This window comes from Sapajus apella, unplaced genomic scaffold (genome assembly GCF_009761245.1).
Source record: "Sapajus apella isolate SASKATOON/1434 unplaced genomic scaffold, GSC_monkey_1.0 scaffold95, whole genome shotgun sequence".
NCBI lineage: Eukaryota > Metazoa > Chordata > Mammalia > Primates > Cebidae > Sapajus > Sapajus apella.
In genome coordinates this window covers 7,181,715-7,207,019 of record NW_022437035.1, presented here as the reverse complement: position 1 = coordinate 7,207,019, position 25,305 = coordinate 7,181,715, and the positions used below count along the sequence as shown (strand labels likewise).

At 48.0% G+C, this 25,305-nt stretch overlaps 1 protein-coding gene and 1 pseudogene across 3 annotated transcripts in view; one reads left to right on the top strand and one right to left on the bottom strand.

Annotated features, from left to right (window-relative positions):
* MORC2 (MORC family CW-type zinc finger 2) overlaps window positions 1–7,355 on the top strand; it is a 43,714-nt gene extending 36,359 nt beyond the window's left edge. The window contains exons 22-26 of one of the 2 annotated variants that reach the window (XM_032256921.1): window positions 49–190; window positions 303–527; window positions 615–708; window positions 4,367–4,546; window positions 5,641–7,355. In XM_032256921.1, coding sequence (XP_032112812.1) covers window positions 49–190; window positions 303–527; window positions 615–708; window positions 4,367–4,546; window positions 5,641–5,709 — 710 coding nt within the window. In that variant the 3' untranslated portion in view covers window positions 5,710–7,355. Of the gene's footprint in view, window positions 1–48; window positions 191–302; window positions 528–614; window positions 709–4,366; window positions 4,556–5,640 lie in introns of both variants that reach the window. The other variant, XM_032256920.1, reaches the window with a different exon arrangement.
* LOC116535655 lies at window positions 5,935–7,246 on the bottom strand (annotated as a pseudogene). The gene has a single exon (XR_004262305.1). The product of XR_004262305.1 is annotated as an uncharacterized LOC116535655 (transcript).
* Window positions 7,356–25,305: the final 17,950 nt, after the last annotated feature.

Below are 25,305 nucleotides of genomic sequence, written 5' to 3'. Positions count from 1 at the left end.
GGGATTCTGGGCTAGTTTTCTGACTCGCACCTCTCTCTACATTGTCAGATAAAGGGCTGCACGTGGAGGTGCGTGTGAATAGGGAGTGGTACACGGGCCGTGTCACAGCCGTGGAGGTGGCCAAACATGTGGTGCGGTGGAAGGTGAAGTTTGACTACGTGCCCACAGACACGACACCGAGAGACCGCTGGTAATGCCCCAATCAGGGAGAAGAGTAGTTCTCTGGAGGAGGTATCCCCAGCCTCCCTGTTAGCAGCCCATCCTGGGAGCTTGGGTCAGACATAAGCTCTGTGTCTGCACAGGGTGGAGAAAGGCAGTGAGGATGTGCGGCTGATGAAACCCCCTTCTCCGGAATATCAGAGCCTTGACATGCAGCAGGAGGGCAGGGAGGAAGAGGAGGTCACTGTGGCCCAGCAGGCCATAGCCATGGCAGAGCCCTCCACTTCCGAATGCCTCCGCATCGAGCCTGACACCACTGCCCTGAGCACCAATCATGAGACCATCGACCTGCTCGTTCAGATCCTCCGGTACGTGTTTTTTGTCTTCCCACTCCAGGGCCAGCAGCTTTCCACTTCTACCATGCTATTCTGAATTCCTGTCCCTGCCCTCTTTAGGAATTGTTTACGGTACTTCCTGCCTCCAAGTTTCCCCATCTCCAAGAAGCAGCTGAGTGCTATGAATTCAGATGAGCTAATATCTTTTCCTCTGGTGAGTCTGGCCTGACCTTCGATTCCATACTCTTCATTTCCCCACCCACGCCCCTGCATTTGTTGTAACTGTTGTGATTGTGATTGTTATACCTGTTGCAGTTGCTAACTCTCAGCTGTGGGTTCCATCTCAGCCAGCCTCTCTTCTGCTGAAAGGAGAGAGGAGACTTTATGATGTGGAAAAAAAATTGGCTTAGATGGATATGACTCTGCTGTGCAGAAAGCCAACCCCTTCCCACCACAGGTGCTGGGAGTTGAGTCATCCCTTAGGGACAGCAGGTGTAGTTTGACATTTTATGACAAGAATACCCCCTTTCCTCTCGTCCAGCAGAGGGAGTAAACCTGTCCCAGGCAACAGTGAAGAGCTGAGGCTCAAAGTGCAGAAAACTTGACTTTCAGAGGGAGGTACAGAGAAGCTTGTGATGTGTGGACATAAGCACTGGGTCTTAACTCGGCAAATGCTGAAGGGGTGCCTTGCCCGAGCAGGTGACTGCTGGACCTCATAGTGAGCAGCAAGAGAGTCTTGCCTTCAAGTGGCTCAAGATTCAGTAGAGACTGAGTTGTTACCAGGTAGCTGGACATGAGGGCAGGATCAGTGAGTGCTGAGAAAGTGGCTAGAAGGGCTGTGGAGGGTTGTGGCGGCCTCGGGGGCAGAGAAAGCAACTGAGCCAGAAGAAAATGTGCATTTTGGCCTGCCTGTATAAGTGAAAAGGAGTGTTTGACATGGGGACTTTTGTGAGCAAAGGCTCTGGGGGAGGGGTCAGGGCAGCAGGCTGTGTGATGAGCATTTAGGGCAGAGGGGTCTGAAAGCCAGGATCTGATGTTTTTCAGCTGCAGGAATTGTCATTCAAACCATGTCTGTAGAGGGCCAGTTGGCAAGTAATTTCAGGTTCATAGGCTATACAGTCTATGTGGCAAATGCCATTATAGCATAAAAGCAGCCACAGACAACATGTAAATGGATGTGCTGTGTTCCAATGAAGCTTTTTTACAAAAGCAGTTGGCAGGCTCATTTGGCCCAGGGGCTGTAGTCTGCTGCCCCTGCCCCTAAGAGGGTAACTTGGGTAGCAGCATGTTTGGGTAGGATGGGTGCATAGGAGACGCAGGGGCAAGAAGGCTGGTCCTATGTAAAAGGTCAGAGGTAAAAGAATGGGAACAGGAGCCAGCGTGGTGGCAGTGGGCTTGGGGGTGAAAGGGCTGTGTCAGAGGTCAGCAGACTGATTAATAGATTGTAGGCAAGTGACTCGGGCCTGTGGGAATTGGAAGTTGATGACAAAGCTATTAGCTAGGAGAGAAAAATGGGTGAATGCCAACAAAGGTGACGAGTGGAGGTTTGTGTGGTGCCGCAAGTGCCCTCACTACCATTCTGGTGATGTAAAGTGTGCAGGTGGAGATTAGGGACTGGCACTTGGAGGGGGAGACCAGGGCTGGAGATGGGGCTCTGGGAATTGTCTACATCAAGTGGGATTATTTTTCTATGATAGGAATAGCTAAGTTTTCTAGGAAAGAGATTCTAGAGAAAAGATGACTGGAATGGAAACTGCAGGATTAGTATATTCAAGATGTTGGGTACTCATGGGGCAGTTGTGTGCTTGAAGTTTGCCAGAGATAAAAACATGGAGTTTGTCATTATTCTATTTTTTAAAACGTGAAATGAAGCAGGAGTTGGAATAAGAAACTAAGGCTCAGAGAGGTAAAGAGTCTGTTGGTCAGTGAGAGAGCCCAGTTTTGAACCCAGGTACTTCTTAGGACTTGCTCTGCTCACGATGCTGCCTTACTTTCCTTGCAAGATATGAGGGGGTTGTGCTCGGTGAGGGAGCTGGAAGGTGCAGAAATCACAGCTGCTTCACAGAAAGATCCACACTTCAATTTTTGTTCTTGTTTAGGCTGCAGGTGCTCTCTGCAGATCCCAGGAGGAAAAGCAGCTAACAGGGTGGCTGGGTTGGCCTGCCATCTTGTCAGATTTGTTGGGTTTGGCTTAAAGTTATTGCTAAACTCAGAATGCAGACTAGGTGCAGCAGGATCTCTGCAGTGGGCTTGACTGCTTGGGCCCAAAACAAAGTCAGCATGAGCATCTAAAAATAGTATATTAGGCTGGGTGTGGAGGCTCAGGCAGCTAGGTGGATCACTTGAGGCCAGGAGTTTGAGACCAGCCTGGCCAACATGGTGAAACCCCATCTCTACTAAAACAAGCAAAAAATATTGGCCAGATGTGGGGGTACACACCTGTAATCCCAGCTACTTGGGAGGCTGAGGCATGAGAATTGCTTGAACCCGGGAGGTAGAGGTTGCAGCGAGCCAAAATTGTGCCATGGCACTCAGCCTAGGTGACAGAGAGAGACTGTGTCAAAAAAAATTTGCTTCTTTTTGTACAAGGAGGAATAATACTAGTGTCTCAGCTTTGTCCTGCTAATTATAATGTCTAAAACCAAACTATTACCTTTTTTTAGCATCAGGGATAAAACAAAGTCTAATGTTCATTATGTCCTTGTCAGTCTGTAAATATCCTTTATCCGTATGAATCAGGAGTTCCATAGAGCTTCAGGAGCCTTGCAATATTAGATTCAAGTATCATTTTTTCAAAGAAATATAACAACTGCATGTGAATCTACATTACCTCAAAATAATTAAGAAAAAATTATTACAAACCATATCCACTTTCAAGATGTTGCATACTGAATTTTAATACTTTGGAGATTGCTCCAGCATTTATTTTGTGCTGCCAAGGCAATTATTGTTTTGTGTAGAACTAGACGTTTCTCTTGCTATTTTGGTTTAGTAGGATAAGGTGAATGACACAGTTAAATACTTGTCAGTAACAAGCAATAACTTCTAGATACTATTTAAAAATAGCATCTCCAGGCTAGGTAGCTCATGCATCTTTACAGAGGTAAACACTAGAGTTGATAAGACTGCAGTAGCCAGCTAGCACTTGCTGGTTGTGGTTTTGTGTTCATCATAGTGGGCTCATCATTCTCAATGTTTTAGGAGTAAGTCATGTAAATTTGACTTGGAAAAGAAATTCAACCTAAAGAGATACTTGCATTGCTTTTCTCACCGAGATTCCATGTCACATTTCATTTGAAACAAGTATTCTGCTCCCTTTTACAAGTTTGAAAAGCCACTAGAAAAACTGCTTGTTTCCTTTCCTACCTCACCCCCTGGAGGTTTCAGGTACTCAGGAAAATAGTAAAAAGCCACTACACAAATCTGGAGGTATCTGCTATTGGTTGGTAGGTGGAAAGAGAACTGACTTGTGTGCTGACATTGTTGGTTAGGTCTTGGAAATGCATTGCTGAAAGGGCCATAGTGAAGTCAGACAGGTTATGATTATGTAAGAGTGATTCTCTCCTCCTTTTTTTGCCACTTGGAATGGTAAGAATCACCCCTCATATGTATTCACGGTCTGCTGTCTGTCAGAGCACTGTGCTGAGTGCTTTACCTGTGTGCTAAGTATCTTCATCCTTGTGGCAGCCTCACAAGATAGTCATTGATGTCTCCCTACTTTAGATGTAGACAAGCTGTTTGCCCTTTGTATCTGTAAGATGTTCCTTCAGACCAAGCATCCTTGGGCAGAGCAGGCTGGAGATGCCAGCCTAGAAGGGCCCTGAGGACCCCTGTGAACTTATGCACCCTCCCTCTTGCTGTGCTCCCAACAGAAAGAGTACTTCAAGCAATATGAAGTGGGACTCCAGAACCTGTGCAATTCCTACCAGAGCCGTGCTGACTCCCGGGCCAAGGCCTCCGAGGAAAGCCTACGCACCTCTGAGAGGAAGCTCCGCGAGACGGAGGAGAAGCTGCAGAAGCTGAGGACCAACATCGTGGCACTCCTGCAAAAGGTGCAGGAGGTGAGCCCGGCAGCCTTCCTGTTGCAGCTGGACCACCTGGTCTCTCAGGGAGGGGGGCCTGGGCCCTGTTCCTGTTCTATTCTCACAAGAATCTATCCACTCACAGGAATCTATGATTCCCGCCCTGGCTGCACAGCACCCTCACAGGAGGGCTTGAGATGGTGTGGTTGCCTGGGCCTCAGCCCAGCCAGACCCATAGAACCAGGCTTTTCTCCTTGTTTAGACATTCTGACGTACAGCCTGGTTTGAGAACCCTCCAAGCCATAAAAACAAAGTTCTTTTCCAGATGACGCCCAGATGGAACTGGGTAGCCCAGAAGGGGGGAGCGCCCCTTAGCCTATTGGTCCTTTATCTAGGCAGTAACCATGAGGGCCTGCTCTGTGCCTGTCCTGTGGATACGGAATGAACAAGAAGGTTCCTGCTCTCACAGTCTGCCAGTCTGGTAGAAGAGACAGAATTACCGATGGTGGTTCATAAGGAGTGTGGGAAGGCCACTTGACTAGGGTGTTCAGGGGCCCAGGCATTTGGAGACACTGGAAGCCAGTCATGCAAAGAAAGAGTGTGACAAGACTATTCCAGGCAGAAGGAAGAAGAGCAGGACTCGAGGCCTGAGCAGGGACTTGGGGGTGGCAGGAGCTTGAAAGTTGTGGGATTTGATCCTGAGAACAATGGAGATCACTGGAGGGGAGTGGCAGTTTTTAGTCTCAGACACTTACCTGATTGGTTGGAGGAGGACTGGGGGGGTGAAACCAGAGTTCTAACTCCCACAGTTGCCTGAGTGAGATAGTGGTGGCATGGACCTTGGGCGGTAACAGAAGGGAGAGAAGTGGGCATATTTGTAGTATGACAACTGGGAACATGGGGTACAGACAGGGTGGGTGTAGGAAATCTGGGCATCATCTGTGCATAGTAAGATGGGGGAGGGGATAATGATTAAGACAGGACAGAAGCCTGACAGCCAGGGCAGAGTGGGAGGTAGGGAAGGGGACTCTGGGCTCCATCTCAGGAGCTGAGAGAAGGGTGGAAAGGTGAGCCCCCCAACCACTTTCTTGCCCCCAGCTGACCCATGTCCTGCTTTATTCCAGGACATAGACATCAACACAGATGACGAGCTGGACGCCTACATCGAGGACCTCATCACCAAGGGGGACTGAAGACAGGAGCAAGAGTAGCTCCCCTGCCCACCCGCCCCTCAACTCTGTAGCTGCAGGGGGGAGGGGGCTTCATTCATGGGTTGGTGGTCATACCTTGGTTTAACTCACATGGGACATTTGTGTTTTTGGAGGGAAAGATACTCTGATTCTTTGAATCTTCCTCCCTAAGTTTATAAATATTTATTTTTTAAAAGAAGATGCTGTGCCTGTGAGACTATACTTTTCTTTTTTTTGGTGACTGCAAAGAACCTTTCCACTTTGGCCACAGTGGATTGCTAAGCCTGAGCCACTTCAGCTCCTGGCCCCTCAAGATAGTGGCGAGTCCAGTGCCATCTTGGAGAAGATCCAGGGGCAGGGCCGACACTTTTCTCCTAGAGGAAGAACAATGTGGGGATCTGAGGGATGGGAGGGAGAGTTCCCCCAAGAGTGGCCCTGCTGTGGGCTGAGATCCAGGGACCCAAAAGCAAGGCTATGTGTAGGAGGTTCCACATTGGAGGGGCTCTCTTGCAGCTGTCAGAGTTGGTCCTGGCCGTGGTGTTGTCCAAACAGCTTGGGGAAAAAGATCCTCCCTGTCTAACCACCTCATCTACCCCTCACGTTCTCTCTGAAGGAGGATTTCTTCAGTTAACCATGGACAGTGAAGTTTCTCACCTTAGTAACTTGAGTCCAGGTTGAGGAGGAGACAGATCTGTGGTGAATCTCTGACTTGGGTAGTACACTGTCGAACTCTACAGGACTCCTTAGGGAAGGAGCTTATGTGTGAAAGAACCCCTGGGGCTGAGCTGGTGGTGGAGGCCTCCATGTTTGGGTGCAGCAGGGCCTTGGATGGTGCCCGTTGATCTGGAGAGCCTGATGATACTTTTCTACTTCCTCCCTTCGGCCTGGCCCCACTGAGCCCCATCAAGGTGCCTGAGGAGGGGGCCAGTGAGGTCCCCTGGCCACAGGGACTCCAAAGGCATCTCTACAGGAAGCACACCATACTTTCCATGTCCCATCACAGCACCACAATCTGTGTCCCTTAACTTCTCAGGGTCAAAGACAAAGGCAAGGGTTGCTGAATTTTCTCTTTAATGGCCATTGGAAGAATCTGGTTCAGTTTTTCCCAACTCTCTTCCCACTTGGATTTGGGGCCCCTGGGTTTTCTGAAGGCACAAGGACTATATGACTTTGTACCATTAACCTGTGGTTCAAACTTGGGTGTGTTTCTGGCATCTCCCTAACCCAGATTAGCAATTTAGCAATGGCCACCCTGCTGCTCTGAGGTCAGCAGAAGACTAGGAAGCAGAGGTGGACTTCTGGAATGGGAAGTCTTTCCCCACTGGATATGCCTGTACCTGGTGGGTTTTGGGCCTTTCCAGACTACATCTCTGGGAGAGGCCTGTTTGGGGTAGTACACTGAGAGACCCTGGCCTCTTCTGCTGGAAGACTGTCCAAGTCTTGGGGTTCCTTGAGCTGGTGATTCCTCTGCCAACCTGCTCTCTCTCTCCATCTCAGGCAGCATGGGGTCAACTTTTGTCCACAAACCTAATGTTTTAATCTAAATGAAAGTTGGTTCTGCATTCTTACTGAAGGGTAATAATTTTTAAAATTCACACACATGTAATCAAAATGCAATACTATAAACTTCTACTGGTGAGACTCCTGAACTCAGTCTGTTTTCTTCTTAGTAAAATCCAGCACCTTCCTCCGCTTCATTCTTTGTACCACTGTGGCTTTACACTGTCTTCAAGTTATTCCTCCTCCTCATCACCTCCATTGTTTTATCTTCACCCCCCTTAACATCCACAGAAACAGACTGGAGTTCCTGAATGTTTTAGCTTCAACTTCTAGATGTGCCCACTTTGCTGTGTTAATGCTACCACAGCTGTGCTGAATGCAGCAGCTTGTTTCCCAGGCAGAGATCCTGCCACTCTGGATGGAAAGATAAAATGCAGGAGTCCCCTTTCCTGATTTCCTGGGAACATCAAGGGAGAGGTGACCAGCTTGGAACTCCCTGATGATTTGGGAGGAGGAAGATGGTTTGGCTGATGGGTGGTGGGAAGAACCTTTGCCCAAGGTTGCAAGAGAGTGAGTGAAGGGCAGCAACGCTGGTGTTAAAGGAACGAGACGGGTGGGAACTTTAAGGTGTTTTGTTTGAGACGGGAGTCTCGCCCTGTCACCTAGGCTGGAGTGCAGTGGCATCGATCCCGGCTCACTACAATGTCCACCTCCCAGGCTCAAGTGATCCTCCCTCCTTAGCCTCCCAAGTGGCTGGGACCACAGGTGCACACCATCACTCCTGGCTAATTATTTTGTATTTTTGGTAGAGAGTTTCACCATGTTGCTTAGGCTGGTCTTTAACTCCTGAGCTCAAGTGATCCACCTACCTTGGCCTCCCAAAGTGCTGGGATTACAGTGTAAGCCACCATGCCTGGCCTATGGTGTTTTGTTTTTAAGTGACACATGCACATGGTAAACATTAAAACCATCTAAAAGGCTAGACCATGAAAAACAAGCTTCCCTTTTCCCACCCAATCCCTGAATTCTCCCTGGAGAGTATCCCTAAGTGCACACACTTCCACTCTGTTCCATTTCTGCCTGTTATCTTAGTATAGCTTGGAACCTGTTTCAGAATAACCCACATGGGTCTCCTTTATTCTTCAGAACCACAAAGCATTTCATTGTCTTAGATATACTGTCTCCTATTTATGGACATTTGGAGTTGTTTCTTTTTCCTTTTTTTGAGACGGACTCTTGCTCTGGTACCCAGGCTGGAGTGGAGTGGATCTCGGCTCCCTGCAACCTTTGCTTCCTGGGTTCAAGCAATTCTACTGCCTCAGCCTCACGAGGTGCTGGCACTACAGGTGCATGCCACCCTGCCTGGCTAATTTTTGTATTTTTGGGGAGAGACAGGGTTTCACCATGTTGGTCAGGCTGGTCTCAAACTCCTGACCTCAAGTTATTTACCTGCCTTGGCCTCCCAGTGCTGGGATTACAGGCATGAGTCACCGTACCTGGCCAGTCACCATTTTCATCCAGTAACTTGCAATGCACCAGGCCTTACCAGGGCCACTGATGGGTTCAGCAGACATTTCCTTCTTCAAGCTGGCAAGGCCTCAGACAAGTCACTGCCCATTTTGGCTCCCTGTTCCTCCTCTAAAAGAAAGGAGTCAGATGATGGCAGAGGCTTTCCAGCTTATTCAGCCTCAGGGCCTGTTATCCACCTAAAATGTCTCCAGAAGCCTATATGGAAAGCCAGTAGTCCTGGAGCTGCTCTGGTTGAAGCCCAGAGCCCCCTGATGTCCTGACCACCCAGTCTTTGCTTCCAAGATTCACTGGTCCCCACCTCTACCTGTAGGCCTTCAGCTACTTACTTGTCTGATGTGGGGATAATGTGCTTACCCAGCAGCCATCCTCATTGGCCTAACCATTTGGCCAGTTCCAGTATCCCCGAAGGGTGAGGGGGGGCTGGGCTTCCAGAGGGCCTGAACCCCAGGTGCCTTCAGCACTTCCTAGGGCTCTGGCATGTCAGCAGCTGCCTGCCAAGGCCTGGAAGGTAAGGGGGAGGGTGCTCACACCACTATGTTGAGATGCTTCCAGTGATTCTCGAAGGCCCCTTTCTGCTACAGTAACTGCAGGTTTCCGGTGAAGCCATGGCCAGCTCTAATCCCCTACTTCATTTTATGTATTTATTTTTGAGACAGTCTGGCTCTGTCACCCCAGGCTGGGGTGCAGTGGCGCCATCTCGCCTCACTGCAACCTCCGCTTTCGGGGTTCAAGCGATTCTCCTGCCTCCGCCTCTCTCGTAGCCAGAATTACAGGCGCGCGCCACCACGCCCGGCTAATTTTCTTACTTTTAGTAGAGACGGGGTTTCGCCATGTTGGCCTGGTTGATCTCAAACTCCTGGCCTCAAGAGATCCATCTACCTCAGCCTCCCAAAGGGCTGGGATTACAGACGTGAGCCACCGAGCCTGGCCTAATTGTCCCTCTCCACATCACTTCTTCCCTTGTTGAAAGCTCTGGGTTCTCCCTCCCCTCCCCGGTGCCCCACCATGTAAACCGATCTGTCCCGCTAGGTTTGGGGCACTGCGGAGAGCTGGGGAGAAGCCCTTTGTCAGAAGGTTCAGAGTTTCTGATGCTTAATCATTAGCGAACACAGCACAACACATGGCCGAAGGCGGGTTGTAAATTCTCACCTGGCTCAGAAGACGCAGCCAGGACTCCAGCACTTGGCCATCTCTCTAGACGCTTCGCGGGTGGACCACGTTCAGTCTAATAGGGCGTGGTTATGAACGCCCGTTATGAACGGTTCATAACCAGCTAACGGTTGCGAACTGTGGAGAGTATCCCCTACCCCGCACACGCTCGAGGCGGAAATGACTCAGCGCATGCGCGGTTTTGCTGGCGCGCTGCACGAGCACTGTGACCTGCGCATGCGCTTTGGAAGCCTCGCGAGCTTGCGGTGGTGGCGCTCAGGGCTTGGTGCAGGTGGCTGCGGCCTTTGAGGGTTTCCTCGCATCTTTTAGGTAGAAGGGGGAGAGCAAGGGCGCACCCGCACCCCAAGGAGAAGAGCGAGGATTTTTTTTCCCCTCCAGGCTGCTGCGTTTTAATTAAGTAAAAGTGCAGATGAAATCTTTTCCCTCTGGTTGTTTTCTAGCGTTTGAGGGGGTCATTCGGAAAAACATTTGTTGAACAGATGTCCTTAGGGTCAGCTGTTTGATTTCTGCAAGGTAGAACACTTGGAAAGGAAGCTGCGTGTTTTTCCTTTTGTCCAGAAGAGCCAGCTAGCCTGCCTGCCTGCCTTTTGACCTGAGGCCGAGCTCCTGAAACCTCTTGGACTTCACGACATTGGTCCGTTTTCTATGTTTGTCCTTTGGTTGGTTTATGGTGTTTGTTGGAAGGTAAATGTTTTAAAGTTTGAGGATTCCTATCATGCTTGGGGAAATCAATCCCCTTCTCTTTTCTCTCCTTCCCCCTATATTCGCTTACATTTTGTTGCAATGTTTGATTTTCTGTTTTTTACTAGACTACCTGTAGTCCTTATGGAATATATTTTAGTATAACCTGTAAGGCAAGAGTCAAGCATCCCCCGCCCCCACGTGGAAATTAACTTATTCCAGGCCCACTTATTAAATGAGCTAACAGGTGTGGACCTGTTGGGTTTGAGATGCCCCCTTAGACGCCAGTGGAGACATCTGTTGTCAGTTGCACAAGTGAGTCTGATATGAGGGGTGAGGTTCTGGTTGAAACTAATTTTGGGTATCATCAGTATCTAAATAAATCAGTCTCCCTCACTTGTTAAAAAATACTTTTCCAGTCTTGGAATTTATTCTCTCACATGAAATATTTATTCGCGTTATCCAGCTCTCTCCTGTCCCTGCCTAAAAGAAAGCGTTCCATTGGGATTTAAAGTATAATTGCATTAAATTTAAATGTAAGGTTTGGGAGCATTGACATTTTTATGATATTAATCCTCCCCCAGAGGATAAAAAATGGTTTTCCATTTACTCAAGACTTCTTTTAGGTCCTCCAATAAGACATTATAAATTATTTATATGAGTTCTATGGTTAAATTTATTCCTAAGCGTTTTATGGCTTTTGCCTACTGTGATGGAATACTTTTTTCCATCTGTATTGCTCCCTGATTATTAATATGGAGAAAAGCTAATGATTTAATATAATTCACTTTCTATCTTAGGAATTCTGGTAGTTTTAATAAATCTGTTTTTTTTATAGATACAAATTTACCAGTATACCAATTTATTTTGTCAGTTTGATTTAGTTAGAATCTCTGAAACAATGTTGAATAATGATCCGGGGCTTGTTTCTGATGTGGGTGGAAATTTACATGTGAGAGTTGAGCAGTGAGAGTTTCTTCGGCAAGTGGCTTTTAAAATGTTGGCGTTTCCTTTAGTTTCTCTTGCGGCTGCTGGGACTCTCCTGTAGCTACCAGTCCTGCCTGAGTCAGGCGCCAGGGGGCACCAGTCATGTAGAATGAAATGTGGGTTGTGCACCCTGGAAACTGGCTGAATTTTGTCAAATGCCTTTTCACCGTCTATAAAAAACCATATAGAGTTTTCTCCTTTATGCTGCTGTTTTTATTTGCAATTAGACATTAAGTAGCTATGAAAGAATACTGTATAAAATATTTGTAAAGTAAGCCAGGCGCGGTGGCTCACAACTGTAAACCCAGCACTTTGGGAGACCAAGGTAGGTGAATTGCTTGAGCCCAGGAGTTAGAGACCAGACTGGGCAACATAGCAACACCCCGCCTCTAAATAAAATACAAAAATTAGCTGGTTTGTGCTGCTGAAGTGGGAGAGTCTCTTGAGCCTGGGAGGTGGAGGCTGCAATGAGCTATGGTCGTGCCACTGCCCTCTAGCCTGGGTGACAGAGTAAGAAACTGCATCTATTAAAAAAACAATTGTAGGCCGGGCGCGGTGGCTCAAGCCTGTAATCCCAGCACTTTGGGAGGCCGAGGCGGGTGGATCATGAGGTCAAGAGATCGAGACCATCCTGGTCAGCACGGTGAAACCCCGTCTCTACTAAAAATGCAAAAAATTAGCTGGGCATGGTGGCGCGTGCCTGTAATCCCAGCTACTCAGGAGGCTGAGGCAGGAGAATTGCCTGAACCCAGGAGGCGGAGGTTGCGGTGAGCCGAGATCGCGCCATTGCACTCCAGCCTGGGTAACAAAAGCGAAACTCCGTCCCCAAAAAAAAAAAAAAAAAAAAAAAAAAAAAAAAACAATTGTAAAGCAGAAAAAATATACCTCGAACACCCATCACCTGATTTGTTATTTTATAAATCCCTGTGTGTCCTTCTGGATCCCCTGAGCAGGAGCTCAATGGTCACTATCATTCTGAATTGTGTTCCCCTTAGTGTTTCATTTTATAATCTTGTTTCTTTACTTTTCATTTTTTTTTTAATGAGTTCTGTGTATTCCTAAATAAGTGTTTTGTTTTGCCTGTTTTTGAACTTAGACGGACATAACATTTTATTTACTGTTTTGCCGCTTGCTTTTTCTTTTCAACATTGTGTTCCAGAAACTCATCCATGTTTTTGGATGCAGCTGCAATTTATTCATTTTCACTACTGTAGAGTATTCTGGATGTTAACCTAAATAACAGTAAAGAGAGGCTCTCAAATGAAAAGATGTTTATTTGGGAATAAAGCATTACAAATTTATGTATATATGTCTTTTCTTTTAGAGAGCCTCTTTGTTATTTAGGTTGCCACATCACTGCCGAATACTAGACAGTAATGAAAATGAATGAATGATGCCTGCAATTGAACATAATACAATTTTAAATGCATTCCTCTGAGACTGTAACATGCATTGTTTAGTATATGTCTGCTGTTGCATGTGTGCGGGACTTCCTCCCTGGGACAGCTGTCCCAACCTTTTTGGTACCAGGGACTGGTTTTGTGGAAGACAGTTTTTCCATGGACTGGGGTGGGGGATGGTTTTGGGATGATTCAAACACATTACATTTATTATGGACTTATTTCTGTTATGATTACATTGTAATATATAATGAAATAATTATACAGCTCACCATAATGTAGAATCAGTGGGAGCCTGAGCTTGTTTTCCTCAAACTAGATGGTCTCATCTGTGAGTGATGGGAGACAGTGACAGATCATCAGGCATTAGATTCTCATCAGGAACACACAACCTAGATCCCTCGCATGTGCAGTTTACATAGGGTTTGTGCTCCTATGAAAATCTAATGCCACCGCTGATCTGACAGGAGGCAGAGCTCAGGCAGTAATTCGAGCAATGAGTAGCAGCTGTAAGTACAGATAAAGCCTTGTTTGCTTGCCCGAAGTTCACCTGCTGTGTGGTCCGATTCCTAACAGGCAATGGACTGATACTGGTCTGTGGCCCGAGGGTTGGGGACCCATGCCCTAGGATATAATCCTTGGGGTAGAATTGCAGAATAATAGTTCATGCCCGTTTCACCTTTACTAGGTAATGCCAGAATTGGTTGTGTTAATTTTCATGCCCACTGGCACTGTATAAGTGCTTCGTTTCTCTACTTTCTTGCCCGTGTTTGATATTGCTGCACTTGAAATGTTCTGCCAGTCTGATGGGGTATAGTGATATCTCAGTGTGGTTTAATGTGCATTTTTCTGATTTCTAAAATGTGGTCGAGCACCTTTTTAAATGTTTATTGACTTTTTAAAAAATTTCTATTTATTTTTGAGACATGATCTTGCTCTGTTGCCGAGGCTGGAGTGCAGTGGCACAATCTCTGCACACTGTAATCTCCACCTCCTGGGCTCAAGGAGTCCTCCTGCCTTAGGGGGACTATGGGCATGGGCCACAATGCATGGCTAATCTTTGTATTTTTAGCAGAGACAGGGTTTCACTATGTCGCCCTGGCTGGTCTTGAACTCCTGGACACAAGCTATCCGCCTGCCTCAGCCTCCCAAAGTGCTGGGATTACAGGCATGAGCCATTGTGCCTGGACTCATAGACCATTTAAGTTTCTGTAATGAAGTGTCTGCTCAAGATTTTGGCCTGCTTTTCTATTTTATCTGTTTCTTATTGAATTTTGTATATTCTGGAGACACATTCTTTGTAAGTTATCTGTGTTGCAGATTTCCTCTCCCATTCTTTGGCATGCCTTTTTTTATTTTTACAGAGTGTTTTGAGGACTAGGAGTCCTACATTAATTAAAAATGTAGAATAATAATTTATCACTCTTTTATTTATAGTTTTATTATAACTTAAATACTTTTTGGCCGGGCACAGTGGCTCACACCTGTAATCCTAGCACTTTGGGAGGCCGAGGCGGATGAATCACCTGAGGTCAAGAGTTCAAGACCAGCCTGGCCAACATGGTGAAACCCCGTCTCTACTAAAAATACAAAAATTAGCTGGGCATGGTGGGCACCTGTAATCCCAGCTGCTCAGGAGGCTGAGGCAGGAGAATTGCTTGAACTCGGGATGTGGAGGTTGCAGTGAGCAGAGATTGCGCCACTGTACTTCAGCCTGGGAGACAAGTGTGAAACTCCATCTCAAAAAATAAAACAAAAAAAAGACTTCTTTACCCTGAGGTCATGAAAATATTATATATTATCTTCTAAAGCCTTTATAGTTTTGTCTTTCATATACAGATGGTCCCTATCTTAATGATAGTTTGACTTACGATTTTTTGACTTTATGATGTTATGAAAGCAATACCCATTCCGTAGAAGCTGCACTTTGAATTTTGAATTTTCATCTTTTTCCAGGCTAGCAGTATTCTGTAAGATATTGTGATGATGGGCAGTGGCAGCAAGCTGCAGCTGTCAGTCGGCCACAAGGGTAAACATTTTTTTTTTTTTTTTTTTTTTGAGACAGAGTTTTGCTCTTGATGCCCAGGCTGGAGTACAATGGTGTGATCTCAGCTCACTGTAACCTCCGTCTCCCAGGTTCAAGTGATTCCCCTGCCTCAGCCTCCCAAGCAACTGGGATTACAGGCACCTGCCACCATGCCTGGCTAATTTTTCGTATTTAGTAGAGATGGGGTTTCACCATGTTGGTCAGGCTGGTCTGGAACTCCTCACCTCAGGTGATCCACCCACCTCCGCCTCCCAAAGTGCTGGGATTACAGGTGTGAGCCGCCACACCCGCCCAAGGGTAAACATTTGATACTCTACAGTGTACAGTATTCAGTAAATAACATATTCAACACTCTATTATAAAAACAAGCTTTGTGTTAGATGATTTTGTTCAGTTGTATGCTAATGTAAGTATTCTGAGCTTATTTAAGGCAGGCTAGGCTAAGCTATGATGTTCAGTAGGATAGGAGTATTAAATGTACATTTAACTTATGATTTTTTGACTTATGATGGTTTTATTGTGACATAACCTCATTGCAAGTTGAGGACCACCTGTATAGCTTTAAAAAAAAATTACTATTTTTTGAGACAGTTTTACTCTGTTGCCTAGGCTGGAGTGTAGTGGTATTGTGATATTGTGCCAGAATTGCTAGCCTTTGCTTTAGTTATTTAGTAATAACTAAAATAAGCAGCCCAGGATAACTAAGATCTGTGTGTAAACAAATGCTTATCTTGACTTCTGTAAACCCGCTGAAGTAACAAACAGAATGACAAAAGTCCCCTGGCCCTTGGAATGTTCGGAGACCCCCGCCCTCGTCTCCGCCCAGGAGATGACTCACAGAATCCCCAAGCCCTTGGAATGTCTGAAACCTTTTCATCCCCATCCCCGCTCCTCACCCCCACACCCAAGGTGATTTTTCGGGTATAAAAAGTCGTGGCACCCTCCTTTTGACGCCACAGGTTGGAGAGACGTGAGTCCTCTGTGGTCGCCGGCATAATAAATGACCCTGCAATCTGGCATACTTTTGTCTTGGTGCTAACTTTCTACGCTCTGTCCAATACAACATTTTGGAGGTCCCCAGCGAGATATTCTCTTTTTGTTATCACCAGACAAAAGCCATCTCAGAGTCTCGCCCGGGCGGCCGCTCCCACCTTGGGGGCCTCTGGGGAGGCGCCCCCTGTTCTTTCCCAGGGCCCTGGAGAGCCACCATGGAGGATAAGCGACCTCTCGGCCGACATTCACCTGAAATTCCTCAGGGTCCTAAAAGAAAAAATCCTCCGGAGGTAAGTCTGGTCTGGGAACTAGTTCAAAGGAAGGGCCTGAGTCGGGAGACTGACAAGTCATTGCAACTCTGACCTGGCAAGCCTCACCGAGACGTCGCTTGAGGCTTCTGGTAGCTGGTGCAGGGGGTACCAGCGTTCGCTTCTGGTGGCTGTCATAGTGGGTGGCAGCCCTCTGGTAGCTGGTGCAGTGGGTACCAGCATTCGCTTCTGGTGGCTGTCATAGTGGGTGGCAGCCCTCTGGTAGCTGGTGCAGTGGGTACCAGCGTTCGCTTCTGGTGGCTGTCATAGTGGGTGGCAGCCCTGTGGTAGCTGGTGCAGTGGGTACCAGTATTCGCCTCTGGTGGCTGTCATAGTGGGTGGCAGCCCCCTGGTAGCTGGTGCAGAGGGTACCAGCGTTCACCTCTGGTAGCTGGCATAGCATTCGGTTGTTTTCCGTAACCTCTGTGTGAGTGAGAGAGTGAGTGTGTATATCTGTAGTCCCACGGCTGAAAGGCTACGAGGCTTGTGTGGGCCTTCACCCGCGGTTCCACTGGGGCGTCGTAGGGCATAACGGTGATTCACCTCAGAGCTGTCCTACTTGGACTTCCATCCTAAGGTGACCAGGCCCAGGGATTATACAGGTACACCTTAGCCAAGACGCCCCTGAAAATTCTTCCGAGAAAGTGGCCGGGCAGGCATCTGACTGGTCTCCCATCTGGGGGGCACCCACCCTTTGTCTGTCACTCTTGTATGTGGTCCTGTCTCGTCTGTAAATTTGTCAGTTTTATTAGACTCCTGCTAGCAGACATACACTGGTTCAGGCCATCTTCCCTTGAGGTAGGAGATATCTTACAGTGGTTGACGAACCACTGGATGCAGGGAAATTTTACTGATTATACCTCAGCAAAAATTACTCTTTTCTCTTTCTTCCTCATCATCTTCTTCTTCTATCACTGAGGCCTCACTCTTTCTTCCTTTGCCATGTGGCAGATAGTCTTAACTCTAGTTGTCTTTATTCTCTTCCTTGTTTTGGTCATTGTGGCCTGTAAATTCTCCCAGCCACCTTCACCGGGAAAAGAGTACTTTTGCCCGTGCTGGGTCAGATTCCATGTCGGGGAGGCTGTTATGCCCTCGACACCTTGGAGGTAGCTTCTTTGGAGCTTGTGTGGAACAAAACCCTAGATCAGAGTTTACGGGTGCTCTTTCTCAGGCTGGGATGGAAAATAGGTAACTGCTTATTCTGCCAGGAAAGTGTCCAATGTTATGGGCAGTGCCCAACAGTGCATCACAGAAAGGCATATTGGCACTATCCTGGATGTTGGGAGGTAGGATGTCACCGCCCCAGTAAAAACTGACTGGCAGCACTTCTGCACACTCTACCGGGTGTGGTGGGTCCAAAACACACATCCGGTAGACCTCTTAGTCCACCTGTTTGTCACTTCCCGACCTTTCCAAAGCAACTGGCCATTAAAAATGTATAAGGGGAGGATTATGCCCGGGCAGCACTAAACCTCCATAGTGCTTATTCTTGCCGGTTGTGGTTTGCGGGGGAAAAAGACCGCTGCCTTACCTTGGCCCCTACCCCCTGTTCCTCTGACTAGGACTAGGAATAAACCCTAAAATCCAGTTGTCTGGTCCTTGCAGGAGCTGGCTGCAGAGGCCCTGCTAAAACCTGCTTTAAAGAGGGCCACATTTTAAATTTGAGGCTTTCTAAAATTGGCTTTACTACAGAAAGAGAAAGTAGGGAAGGGAAGAGAGGAGAAAAAAAAAAAGAAAAAAAAGTGGACAGAAAGAGAGAGAGAGAGAGAAGGGGACCAGACGCCGCAGGGGCGGAAAAGTTGCCGCCAGCAAGTTCAGTTTTAAACTGACACTAAGAGCGTTTTTTTCCTTTCTTTGCCGGCAGTCAGCCCCGCCCAGCTTTGAGGCAGGCCACACTGCCTCAGGGTGCAGCATTTGCATCCAGAATCTGGCTTTAAGAAAAGCTTTCTAACTTTCTGTAACAAAAGTGACTTGTTAGCACAGTCGTTAAGGTGTGGGGCCTGCAACTGCAAGATTGTTGGTTCAAATCCTCAGTGAAGCTAGTTTTAAATTAGGGAAATCCGTTTTAAATTAGTGAATTCTCTTGAGGAAAATTTGGCATAAAAAAACAAAAAAACACACAAATGGGGTCGTCTAGCTCCCGGCCTTGTATCCCCCTCCAATGCATGACGGCCAACTTCAAGGTTGGGTTCTCAGGCCAATACGGGGTGAAATTAACCCCTGGAAAAATCCGCTCTTTGTGTGAACTTGAATGGCCGTCTTTTGGAATTAGGTGGCCAGATACTGGGACCTATGACCCCAAAATTACCCAGGCTGTATGGAAAATTGTTGCGGAAACTCCTGGATACCCTGAGCAGTTTCCATACATCGACCAATGGTTGGGTTTAGTCCAATAGCCTCCCCCATGGCTAAAGCGCTGCATAAAACAGGCTAGACTTCAGGTCACATTAGCCAGCCCAAAAGAAAGTCCCTTCTGGGCCAACCATTCTCCCCACCCCAGCGGAGGATCAGGAATTACTTCCACCCTACTCAAGGCCCTCTAAACCAGCGCCTCAGCACCCCCCTCGACAGTACTATTAACCAAACCTTGTCCCCCCTGCACACCCGTAGCGGGGCCCCCGCACCCACCGGCAGTCCTCCCTTTCCAAGGGGCACCCCCAACAGAAGACAATTGGGGTCACCCATTCTTTGTTCACATCCCCTTCTTGTCAAGTAACTTATATAACTGGAAGGTGATAGAGATCAAAAAGAGGGCCAAAACACCAAGTGCGGGCACGAGCTTTAAGGGCAAGGGAAAGCTGCCAGGCTAAACCCAAAATTGGCAGCACCCATGGCATGGCAAAGGGGATTTCTATGGCCTGCAAGCCGGCAGAGGTGCATCCAGTGTGAGGGGCTGTGCAGGAGGGAAGTGCTGGGGAACTGCTAAGAGTTCCCGGGAGGGTGTAGTACTGGAGAACTGCAAAGATGGCAAGAGGGGGAGGGTTAGGTACCTGCCCAGATGGAAAGTTCCCTGGGAGGGGGTAGTGCTGGGAGGCCTGGGAATTTAAGGCGGTGATGTTGCCAAGGTTTTACAATGAAACTCAACATCCCCCCTTCTCTGAGAAGCCCCAGGCTTTGACAGGACTCTTAAAATCTATATTCCAGACGCATCGCCCCACTTGGGACAGCTGCCAACAATTATTACTAATTCTCTTCACCACAGAGGAAAAAGGCAAAATTAGACAGGAAGCCCTGAAAGCCATCATAGGTCCAGGGCGAGGAAAAAAAATTTTTTCCCTCTACCTAACCCCAATGGGACCTCAACACCTTGGGGGGCGGTCACCAGGCTCTGAACACTTTTCACCGGTATCTTATAGAAGGGGCTAGGGGAGTGGCCCACAAGCCCAGTAAACTCTCCGAGGTAGGCACTGTAACTCAGGGTCCACAGAGTTGCTAGCTGCTTTCCTTGAGCGCTTACTGGACGCCTATTACCCTGAGGCCTGGAGAATCAGTGGGCCATCAATCTGGCTTTTGTTTCCCAGTCTGCCCCAGACATCAAAAAAATTTGCAAAAATTAGAGAGGTTCCAGAGAATGAATTTAACTCAGTTGTTAAAAAATTGCCCAAAAAGTCTTTAACAATAAAGACACCTTAGAGGCCAAGCAAAATAAGAGAGTTACTAAGGCAGTGATAGCAGCACTCCAGGAAAAACCACAGCTAGCCCCTGGACCACAAATCGATTCATTGATCTGGGAAATGGCATGTCACCCAGTCCCAGAGTGTCCATATCCACTCCTGTGACGGGACTTGCTCCACAAACTGCAAGCAAATATTTCTTTCAGCAAGGGTCAAGCTTGCCTCTCAATTCCTCCCACCTTAGCCACAGGGCCACCTCAGCAGATCCTCATCACCTGTGCTCTGTCAGACAAGTATCTCTTGCAGGAAGCTTTATCCTCAGAGGCAGATCAACCACCTGCACCAGACTTCCTCCGCAAATTTCAGGAGAGTGTACCGGGAGTATGGGCTGAAACAAGTCCCCCAGGGCTGGCAAGTCACCGTACCCCAGTCGTGGTCCAGCTATTAGCAACGGCAACTGCAGTCCAGGTGAAGCAATACTCTATGAGCCGGGAAGCCAGGCGAGGAATTGCTCCGCACATCACCAGACTCTTGAAGGGAGGAATCCTCACTACCTGTAAGTCTCCCTGGAACACCCCCTTGCTCCCCGTGCTAAAATCAGGCACACAGGACTATTGGCCTGTGCAGGACTTGAAGGAGGTGAATAAACGGGTAGAAACTGTTCATCCTACAGTTCCAAATCCGTACACTCTCCTAAGTCTCTTGGACCCAGAACACCATTACACTGTCTTGGATCTTAAGGATGCATTATTTTGCATCCCACTAGCTCCTGCTAGCCAGTCTATATTTGCTTTTAAATGGACTGACCCTGATACTGGAGTCTCGGGGCAACTCACTCGGAGAAAACTGCCTCAGGGGTTCAAAAACTCCCCCACTCTGTTTGATGAGGCCCTTAGCCAAGACCTTGCTGCCTTCCGAGCTGAGTTCCCAGAGTGTACCCTACTCCAATACGTGGATAACTTACTCTTGGCTACAAAAACCCAGGAGGCCCGTAAAAAGACCACCCAGTCATTATTGGAAAAAACCTTGCAGGCTTTGGGGTACTGGGTCTCAGCTAAAAAGGCCCAACTCTGCCAGCCAAAAGTGACTTACCTGGGCTATGTTATAGAGAAGGGCAACCGGGCACTGGCACCCAGCCGAGTCCAAGCAGTGCTGCAAATACCCAACCCGATCACAAAATGCCAAGTTCGAGAATTCCTTGGGGCAGTAGCGTACTGCAGGCTATGGATTTTGGGATTTGCTGAGATAGCCAAGTCCCTGTATGCCTGCGCTGGAGGAAATCAGCCCTTGACATGGACAGAGGTGGAGCAACAGGCTTTTGACAAGCTCAGGACTGCCCTAACTGCAGCCCCAGTGTTGGCCTTGCCAGACATCTCTAAACCTTTCCAGTTGTTTGTGCATGAGAAACAGGGAGTCGCTAACAGGTGCTCACCCGGACATTGGGACCCTGGTCCCGGCCAGTTGCCTACCTTTCAAAAAGACTTGATCCCGTAGCCTCTGGGTGGCCAGCTTGTTTGAGGTCGGTGGCAGCTACGGCCCTGTTAGTCAGGGAGGCGAACAAACTGACCTTGGGGCAGGAGTTAAACTTAGTGGCACCCCACGTGGTGGAGTTGCTACTCCGTGCAGCTACGGGAAAATGGATGTCTAATGCCTGCATAGCCCAATACCAGGCCTTACTTTTGGACCAGCCCCGCATAAAATTTTCGAAAACCACAGTTTTAAACCCCACCACACTGCTACCTGACAGCGAGCCAGGGAAGCCCATATATGACTGCCAACAGACAATAGATGTCCTCCACGCTGCGCGACCGGGTCTCACCAACGTCCCCCTGCGGAACCCAGAGGAGGTACTGTATACAGATGGCAGCAGTTTCATGGTCGACGGAGTCAGGTACGCTGGGGCAGCTGTGGTCACTCTAGAGCGGGTTATCTGGGCCCAGTCTCTTCCACATGGAACCTCAGCCCAAAAGGCTGAAGTTATAGCTTTAATAAAGGCCTTGGACTGGGCGGAGGGAAAAATTGTTAACATCTACATGGATAGCCGGTATGCCTTTGTTACGGCCCATGTGCATGGTGCCATTTATAAAAAAAGAGGGTTGCTTACCTCAGATGAAAAAATCATCAAGAACAAAGAGGAAATCCGAGCTCTACTAGAAGCTATATGGAAGCCTAAGGCAGTGGCATTAATACACTGCAAAGGACACCAGAAGGGAGATTCACCAGAGGCAAGGGGAAATAGGGCAGCTGACCTACAGGCCAGACCGGCAGCCGTGGGGCCAGTAAAACCTCTGACTCTTCTTGTGACTCTGTCGGCCCCAACCCCGCCTCCTACCCCAACGTATTTGCCTGAGGAAAAAAACTTTGCCAAAGAACAGGGGGGTCGACAAGATTCCAAAGGATGGTGGATTCTACTGGACACAAGAATTGTGCTCCCCGAGGCTCTAGGACAGGCTCTAGTTAAGCACACACACCAGGCCACTCACTTAGGGCAAACGAAATTAACTGAGCTGTTGAGGGTTAGATACTACATTCCACACTTATATAAGATTGTTAGAAAAACTACTACTTGTTGTAATGTATGTGCCAGGGTAAATCCAGGAGGCAGTAGGCCTAGTCAGGCAGGGATAAGACTTAGAGGTATTAGCCCAGGGGAACACTGGGGGTTAGATTTTACTGAAATAAAGCCCCCAGAGTGCGGCTGTAAGTACGTCCTTGTGTTTGTAAACACTTTCTCTGGATGGGCCGAGGCTTTTCCTACTAGGTCAGAAACCGCACTGGTAGTAGAGAAAAAATTGTTACAGGACCTGCTTCCTCGGTTTGGCTTGCCCCTGACACTGGGATCAGATAATGGCCCGGCATTTACAGCACAGGTTTCCTGGAAACTACACTGTGCCAATGCCCCCAGAGTTCAGGGCAGGTTGAAAAGATGAACCGGACCGTAAAGAAAACTTTAACAAAATTCATTCTAGAAACCGGTGAAAACTGGGTCAGCCTGCTTCCTTTTGTTCTCCTCCGTACCCCATGTACTCCCTATAAAAATGCTTTACTCCTGGCCGGGCGCTGTGGCTCAAGCCTGTAATCCCAGCACTTTGGGAGGCCGAGGCGGGTGGATCACGAGGTCAAGAGATTGAGACTATCCTGGTCAACATGGTGACACCCCGTCTCTACTAAAAATACAAAACATTAGCTGGGCATGGTGGCACGTGCCTGTAATCCCAGCTACTCAGGAGGCTGAGGCAGGAGAATTGCCTGAACCCAGAAGGCGGAGGTTGCGGTGAGCCGAGATCGCGCCATTGCACTCCAGCCTGGGGAACAAAAAGCGAAATTCTGTCTCAAAAAAAAAAAAAAAAAAAGAAAGCTTTACTCCTTTTGAAATTATGTTTGGAAGTCCCCCTCCCTTACTCCCCAGACTTGCGAACGCCATACATGCTGGAGTCCATAACCATACACTCCTTAAGTCCTTGCAGGCACTCCAGTCTGTTCAGTCCCAGGTGCACTCGCTCATTAGGGAAACTCGACCTACCCCAGTGAATTTCACTGACCAGCCGGTACACCCCTTCCAGCCAGGGGACGAAGTCCTGGTGAAGAGAGCCACTACTTCTGGCCTAACTCCTCGCTGGAAAGGACCCTACACTGTAATCCTGGTCACCCCCACGGCAATCAAGGTGGACGGACTGACTGCCTGGATTCACCACTCACACGTCAAGACTGACCGCCCAGATGCAGGATGGGAAGCGGTTCCATCCTCAATGGACCCTCTAAAGCTAAGACTATTGCGCTGTTCTCAGTCATCATCCTAATTTCCCTGATTCCTGCAACCATCCTCCGAAAGGGACCCTCCTTGGCACCCACCTACTATCGATGGGTCATCACCGAGGGCTCCACTGGAGCATATGTTAGTTCCCTAACCGGAAAGGGATCCACCCTAGTCAACCTAACCTTGGAGTACACTCCGGAGACCCCCGTTACCTTCTCCCTGGAACTCTGTGCCCTCCTGGGCCCCCACTTAAATTTCAGGACAAGTGGAGGTATAGCTGGGTGCAGCAGTTTAGGGGCAGAGCGACAACTCCAGACCATGGGGTTATGTCTGTGCCCAGGATCCACCCCTCCAAAAAGATGGAACTGTGGAGACTTAAATGAATTCTTTTGCCCCCATTGGGGTTGTAAGACTATCTCCACTATAACAGGATATACTGCAAACAGAAACTTTTTCATTTCTTTCACCCGAGACTCTCCCCCAAACCCCTGGCTAACATTGCTGCTCACTGGATTAGCAGGACCCTTCGTGCTAATGGTCCTAGGGTTAACATTTGGACCATGCCTTTTAAACATGCTCCTCAAATTTATCCAGGAAGAAACAGATTCGGTCAAATTGATGGTTCTGAGATCCAAATACGGGCCCTTGTGTCAAAAAGAGGAAACCTATTAAAGATTTAATACATGTTAAAAGAACAGGGGGAAATGTGATATTGTGCCAGAATTGCTAGCCTTTGCTTTAGTTATTTAGTAATAACTAAAATAAGCAGCCCAGGATAACTAAGATCTGTGTGTAAACAAATGCTTATCTTGACTTCTGTAAACCACTGAAGTAACAAACAGAATGACAAAAGTCCCCTGGCCCTTGGAATGTCCGGAGACCCCCGCCCTCGTCTCCACCCAGGAGGTGAATCACAGAATCCCCAAGCCCTTGGAATGTCCGAAACCTTTTCATCCCCATCCCTGATCCTCACCCCCACACCCAAGGTGATTTTTCGGGGTATAAAAAGTCGTGGCACCCTCCTTTTGACGCCACAGGTTGGAGAGACGTGAGCCCTCTGTGGTCGCCGGCATAATAAATGACCCTGCAATCTGGCATACTTTTGTCTTGGTGCTAACTTTCTACGCTCCGTCCAATACAACAGTATAATCTCAGCTCACTGCAACTTCTGCCTCCTGGGTTCAAGTGATTCTTCTGCCTCAGCCTCCTAAGTAGCTGGGATTACAGGCACGTGCCACCATACCCAGCTAATTTTTTGTATTTTTGTATAGATAGGGTTTTGCCACATTGGCCAGGCTGGTCTCAAACTCCTGGCTTCAAGTGATCTGCCCATCTTGGCCTCCCAAAATGCTGGGATTATAAGCGTGAGCCACTTTGCCTGGCCTAGATCTTTAATCTACCTGGAATTGACTTTCATATGTGGGATGAGGTAGAGTTCCAGTTTTCCTCCTTCCCTTCTCCCTTCCTCTTCTCTCCTTCTTTCCATACGTATACCTGGTTACCTCACCCCTCTTTATTGAGTAGTCTTTTCATTCACTATTGGTCTACAGTGCTACCTCTATTATATATCAGATGTTCATTTACGTATGAATATGTTTCTGAACTTTATATT